This window comes from Delphinus delphis, chromosome 2 (genome assembly GCF_949987515.2).
Source record: "Delphinus delphis chromosome 2, mDelDel1.2, whole genome shotgun sequence".
Classification (NCBI taxonomy): Eukaryota; Metazoa; Chordata; class Mammalia; order Artiodactyla; family Delphinidae; genus Delphinus; species Delphinus delphis.
Window position 1 is genome coordinate 128,354,901 of NC_082684.1, and position 9,466 is coordinate 128,364,366.

The 9,466-nt window shown below is 59.5% G+C and overlaps 1 protein-coding gene across 1 annotated transcript in view; it reads right to left on the reverse strand.

The window, feature by feature from the left end:
- The window catches only part of LOC132418791 (uncharacterized), a 122,043-nt gene extending 115,079 nt beyond the window's left edge, over nt 1–6,964 (reverse strand). The window contains exons 1-2 of the mRNA XM_060002782.1: nt 6,626–6,964; nt 5,694–6,190 (exon numbers count right to left, since the gene is read on the reverse strand). Coding sequence (XP_059858765.1) covers nt 5,694–6,190; nt 6,626–6,964 — 836 coding nt within the window. The remainder of the gene's footprint in view (nt 1–5,693; nt 6,191–6,625) is intronic.
- Nucleotides 6,965–9,466: the final 2,502 nt, after the last annotated feature.

Below are 9,466 nucleotides of genomic sequence, written 5' to 3' on the forward strand. Positions count from 1 at the left end.
ACGCAGCAAATGCCCCATTGAGCATCCCCCATACTAACTCCAGCTGGGACTGGCTGCTGTCACCATGGCAGCCTGTCCCTGCACCTATAATATCAACAGGGCTAGGCAGGGAATCGCTAGAATCCCCAAGCTTGGTCTAGACAGACCTTGTTGAAGACAGACCCACTTCTCCCCAGCCTCCGCCCCTCAAAATTTGGGAAGCATACCAATGGAGCAAGCGTCCTGGACCAGGAATCCAGAGACAGGGTAAAGGCCAGCTCACTGTGTGACTCTGGATAATCACTTCCAAGCTTCCTCATCTGTGAAAGGGGTCGGTGCTCTCTGCCTACTTTACAGAACTGCCATGAGGACTAAATGAGGAAGGGAGTATAAAAACTTATGGAAAACTCTAAAGCAAACTGTCCTGGAAAATAATAAGTCTCCTCTCTACTCCAGCCTGGAGATTGAACCTCCAACAGGACTCACTTCCCTCTCCCAGCAGAGGGCAAAACATGAGCTAACATTTACTGAGACTCTTCAGTGTATCAAGCTAGTGCACAGTTTACCTGTGTTATTTCAACGTACACTAATGACACCCCTACAAGGTAGGTATCGTTCTCCCATAATAGATGAGGAAACTGAGGCTCAGAAAAGTGATTTGACCGAACTCATCCCACTCAGAAGGAGCTGAGTCAGAATTCAAACTTGGTTCCAGATGGCATCCAAGCCCAGGCCCTTTGATTGAGGGGTCCATTTCCACACCCCAAAATCTCAGAGCTACAGAATCAGTGCTCAGGGTTAGGCTGCATGTCCACACCTGAGCTGCATGTAACACACATATACTCCTGAGGCCTGAGACCCTGACGTCAGATGCGCCGTGCCCACCCCATGGCCTGTGGACCAGCAGGGTCATCGGAGCGGCATGGGGAATGGGGGTGGGGATGGGGGTAGCTGGCACAGATGGTCTTGAGCCAATTGGATCAGTCCTGGGCATGGAGCCGCCTGTCCGGCTGCCCTGGCAGATGGGTGTCAGAACTGGAACACCTGCCAAGGCTCCACCTCCATGTCCAAACCAACCTGGACACTGAGGTCCCATTTTGGCCCCCTCCCGTCCTGACCCTGGGGGCTGGCAGTGCCTACACAGATCCAGAAGGTCAGGGTGGCAGCCGCTATCTCTCCTTCAGCAGCTGGTGTCTCCCCTGATGTGGCCATATGGCCCCATACGCTCCCTGACAGCTGGACTGCCAAAGCGACTGCCTGAGGATGTCCTCTGCAAAGGCCCCGAGGCCCCAGCCTCCCCGCCCACCACTGCCCTGGCAGGCCACAGGCGCAGCCAGGAAAACCCCAGGCTGGGACGCCCTGCCCCCAACTTGCTTTATGACCTTGTGTAAGTCACTGCCCCTCTCTGGGCCTCAAACTCTTCCTCTGTCAAACAGTGATGCAGACCACCCCTCTACGCCTTCGCTTTGTATTCCACATCCAAGGTCACTAACTTCCACCCAAACTCACTCCAGGTACCCAGGGAGAAAAACGTATCCGTTTTATAGACATAGAAACTGAGGCCCAAGGGACCTCAGGGACTTGCTCAAGTGTGCACAGTGGGAGGGCCAGTAGTAAAGGCTCATTTTATGACTCCAGGATGCCTGCCACCTCTGTATGCCCAGGAGGTGGGAGTGGTGATCACCGAGGCCCTGCCCCACTCGGATGGCCTACATCACCCCACCTGGCTCCCCACCCAGTCCGAATTTCTCTCCATCCTCCATCAAAGGGGAACCACGCACGGCCACTTGGCTCTCAGGGCGAAGGCTGACAAGGTGCCTGCCCCTGCCGCTGCCCTCAGCACCAGCCTGGATTCCCAAAGCAGCCTCAGGACTGCCTCCCTGCCTCCGGCTCTCCTGGCCAACCCCTCCCCCAACCACCAGAGGGAGAGGTTTAAATTGCAAATCTGATCGCGTCCCTCCAGAACTTCAACCCTACAACCCCTGAATACGGAATCAGCCCACACTCTTCAGTCGGGCACTCAAGATCCTCCTCCGTCTTGTGCCAACCTGCTCTGTGCCTGCTGTGCCCCTGCATAAACTACTCCATTGCAAACATGTTCCACCCATGCCTGGCGCCTCCCACCTCCGTGCCTTCGCTAACACTAAGCCATCTGCCTGGAAAGCCCTCACTTGGTCACATGCTCCATTCATTCACTTATTCAGCGTATTTACTGAGCATCTACCAAGTGCCAGAAACATCCCAACAGGTCAAATTGCAGCAGCCCTTCCGGTCCATCTGAAATAACCCCTTGCCAGCCTCCCTGCCCCATACCTCTGCAGGGGCCCAGCCCAGCCTGCCTCATACCCAGGGGTGTGGGTCAATGTCTGTGACTCCTTTCAGGGACAGCCCACCCAGGGAGGGGCCCAGGTTTGTCATCAGTACCCCCAGTACTCAGCCCAGGCCTCAAACCAGGAGATGCCCCCAATGTGGAGTGAGCCCCAAGTGAAGGGTTCCAGGCAGTAAAGAGCAAGGCCAAGCAAGACATGGTTCTTGGGAGCAGATGTCTGGGCCCTGGAAGTCCGCAGAAGAGACTCTGATTGGCCAGGGTGGTCCCCAGTTCCCTCAAAAGGAGGCCTGAGTGGTCAGGGGTAACTTTACCCTTTCAAGTCACCCAAGGGCCCAGCCCAATCAACAACTTATCACTGAATTTGTTATAATTTAAAAACACAGGGGCTTCCGTGGTGGCGCAGTGGTTGAGAGTCCACCTCCCGATGCAGGAGACACGGGTACATGCCCCGGTCTGGGAAGATCCCACATGCCACGGAGCGGCTGGGCCCGTGAGCCATGGCCACTGAGCCTCCGTGTCCGGAGCCCGTGCTCCGCAATGGGAGGGGCCACAGCAGTGAGGGGCCCGCATACCACAAAAAAAAAACACAAACATGGCAGGGCCAGGGCCTGGCTGGACACAGAAATTAAGGGGGCCACACTGAGCACTACCCATTCCCAGTCAGGATGTTTAGGGAGGGGAGTGGCTGTCTTTAAAAAGACAGTGGGGGCTGCGAGCACCTGACTGGGATTTTCACCCCTAACAAACAGATCTGGGGCCAAAGAGGTACCATGTTCTCTCCCTCTCCATGGCTTGAGGTCCCATATGGAGGGCTCATCCTGCTGGAGTCAGTTGGGGGCAGTGGGGGGCGGGGAGGGGTGCGAAGTAGACATCTGGCCATGCTCCAGCCACGTGGGTATCAACCAGGGCATCAGTCAGGTCAGCACACAGGAGGCAAAAGTCCAGACTCAGGGAGCCACACAGGGACAAAGGGGTAAAGAGGTGGGGAGAGAGAGAGAGAGAAATGACAGCTAAGAAAGACTGAGTCAGCTAGAGCTGGCAGAAAGGAAGGGGTAGAGGCAGAGAGAGTCTGCCCCAGAGTGAAGCCAGCAAAGAGGCTAAGGGAGCCGCCACAGGACCCAGCAGGCCACCACCACCACCCCCAGCCCCAGGATGAGCTTTGGTCACTCCTGGACAGCAGCCTCCCCACCAGAGGACTTCAAGGGCCTGAGAGGCCCTGGGGATGAGTCCAGGCTGTCATCGGGACTGGGCTGGGGGGAATGGTCACAGAAGCCTGCCTGGAGTCGATAGCTACTCCAGCTGCCTATGTCTCAAGTGGGCCATTTGGGAAGGAAGTGGTCCCAGTAGTCATCAGACCCCATCCCCGCCAATGCACATTTAGACCTCCGTGTGGAGAACCCATTCACCTGAGGGTGAGCTCTTTGCCCCACAAAGGGACTCCAGGGTAGAGATCCTGAGACAGTGGGAAGGGTTCCAGGGCCCAAACAGGAGGACCTAGAGTGCCAGGCTGGGGTTGGGAAACCACTCTGATTCCCAGAATGATACCGACATCCCAGTGCCAGAACCAGGTTTGCAAACCATCAAGCAGAGCCCAGGCAGACTCTGGCCCCAGATCTAGGAGGCAAAGATGAATGAGGGAGAATCAGGGAGAATCAGGCTGAGAGTGGCTGCACCCACCTCCCTGCCCATCTGGAGAGGGTGTTGGTCACAGGCAGCAGGAGAGCTGCCCTGGGGAGACCTTCCAGCAGCAGGCCCCCAGAGCCCCGCTGCCCAGTCAATAAAGAGGGCTTGAGGGCCCTCCCTGCCCCCTCCCCACCTCACCAAAGACCGGGTTTAAAGGATACCTTCACAGTGAAAGGGGCTGCCCTGAGACTGCAGATCTCCTGTCTCCATCTCTGCCTCAAAATCCTCTTCTTACAAGGTGGCAGAGAGATTCCAGAAAGGGGAGTGGAAGTGGAAGTGAGGTCTAAGCCTGAAAACTGGTCAAATAAGATATTACCATACCCCAGAGACCCAGGTAGATACTGACTGGCCCAACATCACGATCCTTCACCCAGCATCTAGGTTGAGAACAAGACTTCTGACCCCACGGGCTCATACGCTGAGTCCCAGGAAGGAGGGCACATGGACAAGGGCTGCTGGGGAACTCAGCTGCTCCAGCCCGGAATCCCAAGCCAAAAGGAAGGATTGGGAGCAATCAGAGAAGGCTTCCTAGAGGAGGAAGAACCTGCCTGGAAGCAGGGAGGATTTGGTAATGCGGAGGGGCCTGCAGGGGGCCTGAATACTGACCCTTTCTTGGGCCTCTCACTCCTGGGGACACTGGCCTCCCTCCCTCTCGGGGCACCATCCTGGACCACATCTCCCCATCCTAGCTTCTGCAGGGGCAGGGCTGGCATGGCGGGGTGGTGGGGGGTAGCTAGGAAGTTTCCTGAAGTAGTCAGCAGTGGACAGGAATGCGGGAGGAGATGCAAGAAGATGGAGGTGGGGACCGGGGTACAGCACAATCTCATCACACTGAGTGAGGCACGCAGGATCATGGCTCCAAGCAAAGCAGGGATGGGGGCGGGGGTGGCACTATGCTGGAGCCCTAGAGGTTCCCCTTCCACTCCCTAGCCTCTTGGGAGCTCCTGCGGGCCAGGGCTGATGGGATGCACTTTGCCGGCAGTTCCCTTCTTCCAGCCGCCTGTCCCACGGAGCAGAAGAAGCAGGGACACACACACACACACACACACACACACACACACACACACACACACGGGAACGTCTCCCAACTCTCCCCACCTCAAACCCGTGTCCTCAGCCTGGCTGCAAAGATGACCTCGCGGCCCTGGGACCTGGAAGCTGTGGCTGTGCCTGACCCTGGAGGGGTCCAGGGGTCCAGCGCCCGGAGCGGCTCTAGAGCGGCGCCGTGGGGCTGGACGGGTGTCCCAGAGAGCCGGCGGCTGCGCTGATGGGGTGGTGGAGATGCACCCATTGGCCCGCCGGGCGGCACAACCCGCGCCCCCGCCCCATTCCTCCCTCTCTCCTCGAGAAAGGAAGGCCGGAGTTCCACCACTAAAGAGCCTCCATCCTCTCCCCCTACACGCAAAGTTGCTCCAAGTCGCCGGGGTTCCCGCGACACGCGAGGGTTAGGCGGGGCCGCCCAGCGGGCGAGAGCGCGGTCACGAACAGGGGTGCCGAGCGCGCCCCCCTGCAGCTCCGCGCGTGCACCCTCCCACAACGGGCGCGCACCCAACACCCCACCCCCAACCCGCGGCCCCTGAGGCTCCCGCCCAATCAGAGGCCGCGCACGCGGCGCTGCCGGCAGGCAGAGACACCCGGGTTCCCTGGCCTGCGCCCCCGCGGCCCCCGCCCCGCCGCGGTCTCTCGGCCCGGCCACACTCACCGTTCCGGGCGCGCAGTCCGCGCGCAGCTCCTCTCCGGGGCCGCATTCCCCGGCTCCGTTTCCCTCCTGTTCCCGCTCCGGCTTGGGTTCCCGCTCCGGCTTGGGTTCCCGCTCCGCAGGGCTCGGCTCTGAGATGGTGGCCGCGGCAACGAGCGAGGCAGGGAGGGCGTGTGCGCGTGTGTGTGTATGTGTATGTGTGTGTGAGCGCGCGCGGTGTGTGTGCGTGTGCACGGGAGGGCCCCGCGCTCCCCCGCGCGCCCCGCTCCTGCCTCCTGCTCTCCACTCTGCGATGCCAGCAGAATCCCTAACGCGCGCTCCCACCCTCCTGGGCGCTCACACTCGCGCACACACGCGCACACCCGGACGCGCACACCCCCCCGCCACCGCACACCCGACTCCGCACTCCCGACTCTCGCCCTCCTGGGGCGCTCACAAAGGCCCCTGGCCCCGGCCTGCCGGAGCCCCCGGAGCGGGGCCTGAGGAGTGGCCCTGCGGTCCTACCGGGCTGGCCCCGCCTTAGGTCCTCTGGTGCTCCCAGAGGGGCCCCCTCGGGCGTCCCTGCTCCTTCACCCTGCCCTGCCGGGCCGCGGCCGTGCTCTAAGCCTGACCCCTGGCCGGGGAGCCCGACTCCGGCTTCCGGCGTTCCCACCCAGAGGCGCTGGCTCCCTCCTCCTCGCCTGCTCCGCCGCCTGCAGCCGCGTGCTCTCCCGCTCCTTTCTTTCCCCCTTTTCTGTCACTGCCTATCCTTTTATCTTCTCTCCTTTCTCCCACCTGCAGCCGCCCCGATCCCTGTCCTCAGTCTCTCCGGCTGCCTCTCTATCTTGCCGACGCCCTCTCCCGCGCCTCCTCCCCACCGCCCTGCGCTGCCCTCACATTCTCCGCATTACATGGGGTGCCGCCCGCCACTCGCCGGGCCCGAGATGCGGACGCACTGTGGGCGGCGAGGGGACCCGCCGAGCCCAGGCCCCACCGCCCCCTCGGCTCTCCGCTTGCTCCTCGCTCCTCGCTGCGGCCTGGCGGGCGGCTACGTCCCGCGCTAGCCTCGGCTGTCGCTGACAGCTCCCATCTCGCCCGGGCTTAAAGGGATAGCGCACCGGGCTCGACCTGCCCCACCTGGGGGCGCCGAGGAGGGCGGCCTCCTGCGCCGGCACAGTCCGGGGCGGTGGCGCAGCCGGGGCGGTGCGGGCGGCGCCCTCTCCGCCGCGGTTGAGCCCAGCCCTCCCGGGCTGGAGGTGAGTCAAGGAGAGGGCGGTCGGGCCTGACCACGCCATCCAGGGGGCGCTCCGTGCTTGTTGGCGGCTAAGCCTAGGGGCAGGCTGGAGGTGTGAGGCAGTGCAGGCTGGGCGCCCAGCACTGCGGGGCGGGGAGAGGAGGGATCAGGGAAGCAGCTGTCCGGATCTGAGCACAGGGTGAGGACACCTGTCATGCTAAGAGGACAGGGCTCACAGGATGGCCTCCCGCTCTTGCTGTGTGACCTTGGGCAAATGCCTGCCTCTCTCTGGCCTCAGTTTACACTTCCTTGGAAGGCCATTGGCTTCCATCGTCTCTGGGGCTCTGATTTGGTGGTAGATCCCTCCAAAAATGAGAGAGCAGGAGGTATGACGGAACTTCGCGGCGGGTGGGGGTGGAGGAGGTCCAGGAAAGCTCCTGGAGGAGTTGACACTGAAGCTAGATATTGAAGGATGAGTAGGAATTGACTGGGCAGAAAGGGCATCCCATGATAAGAGAAGAGGATATACAAAGACCTGGAAGCGGGAAACAGGGAAAATGCGTGTATTTGTGGGGAGGAGAAGCTGTAAGAGCCTTGAATTGAGTTTCAACTTTGTTCTGGGGCAGCGGTGGGGATGCCACTTAGTTAATCTAGGCAGAGGCCTCCCCATCCTCCAGCCATCACAGAGGCATTGCTAAGGGCTCCCCAAATCCAGGAGCTTTTGAAAGAGGCCTCCTCTCCTCTCCTGTCTTCTCTCCTCTCCTCTCCTCTTCTCTCCTCTTCACTCCACCCAGTCCCAACTTCCCCCAATATCTCCAGCCAGGCGCAGCACAGCCTCCCCCTGCTGACCGGAGCTGGAAGTGGGAGAAGCCCAGGCCTCGCTGTAGTGGTGCTGTGAGTCCCAGAAGGGTCAGACTTTAGCACCCACCAACCAAGGTGCCCTGAAAAGACCCAAGCCTTTGTTGTCAGGCCATACCCAGTGCCAACTCCAGCTTCACTGTCCTCTTCTGTACAATGGGAATCAAAATACTCAGCCACAAAGGAGGTTGGCGAAGAATTCATGAGAATTCACACACAAGAGTGACCCAGCACGCAGGAGGTATTCAGCAAATGTTCTTTTCCTTCCGCACACCTGGCCTTGGCTCTGTGGACCATCCCAAAGGCCCTTACTCTCTCCCTTTTCCCTTCTTCCCTGGCCATTTTCCTCCTGCCTTCCTGCCAGACTTCCTGGGGGCCTCAAGGGAAATGAGCTCGCGGCTGTTGCCTGCTCTGGTTCAAAGCACCTCCTGGGGAGTCTTCCCAGGGCTTCTAGGTGGGCCCTAGGGAAGCCAAACAGAGACAAACAGCCTTTCCCCAGAGTCCCTGATATCCAAGCAAAGCAGCAGTCTATGACCCCATCCATTTCTCCCACTCTCCTGGTCTGGGAGCCACACAGCCTTTGTGTTTGTGCTTGGGAATTTATGCCCCCAGTTTTGCTGTGCAACCTCAGATAGGCAGCGCACCCTCTCTGAGCCTCAGCTTCTTCCCTAAGTATGGAGACATGCTGGTGTGCCCCACAGGGGCAATGAACATAAATCTAAGTCATTTATTTTCCCTCAGCAGGCCCAGGCCATGTCCCTCTATCCAGGAACTCTGCACAGAGGCAGGCAGGTACAGAAGATTCTTTGGGACCCCCTTATGTCCTGCCATTGTGCTAGTGACCAGGAACTGTTACCACCTCTGCCTCCCAACAGGCTTTACAGAGAGGCAAGGTATAAATATGAACAGACCCGCTTGGAGGAATCACTCTCCACTGCCAGAGCAGCAGAGGCCAGGGGCCAGCCCGCCGTGGGCAGCTCCAGGAAGGAGCTCCTTCACGAGAAGCTGGGAACTAGCTGCTTCCCGCCACAAGGGCTGAGTCAGTGCCTCTGCTGATGTCTGCTCAGGGCTCCTCTGCTGTTTTCAGCCAGGTCTGCAGGCCAGTGGGGGAGACCTTGGCAATGTCCCAGACCCAGTCACTAAGCCAAGTCCAGCCGGGGGCTACGTGGCCCACGTGGAGTCCCAGGAGGCAGTGGGCATTTCCTGCCTGCCTTCTCAGCCAATCCCTGGCTTCCTGGATCAGGCTGAAAAATAAATAGGGTCACTAAGGCGTTCAGGGAAATAGCCCATCCAGGCAGGCTGTCTCTGTGCTGTCTCTCATCCCATCTCCCCACCTCCAAGTCTTTTCCCACCTGTTCTGCGGCCTCTTGGCTTCCACACACCCATCCGCCTCTCAAGTCCTTGCATCCCTAAGCAGCTTTCCTCAAGTACCCCCGCCCACTCCCATCTCCCTCCTCCTCTTTACTCTTAACCTACTATGTGTCAGGAGTTTTCATACATCGGTTCATCTTTACACTAATCCTGGTGTTATCATTCTCATTTCAGAGAAGAGAAAACCAAAGTTTAGTGTGCGGTTCCAGGATTTGAAGTGAGAGCCACTGTTCTTCATTCTTTCCATGAACATTTGTTGAGGGACTGCTCCATGCCAGCCTCTGTGCCAGGTGTGGCAAATACACATCAGAGGACTTAGAGTCTGGAGAAAGAA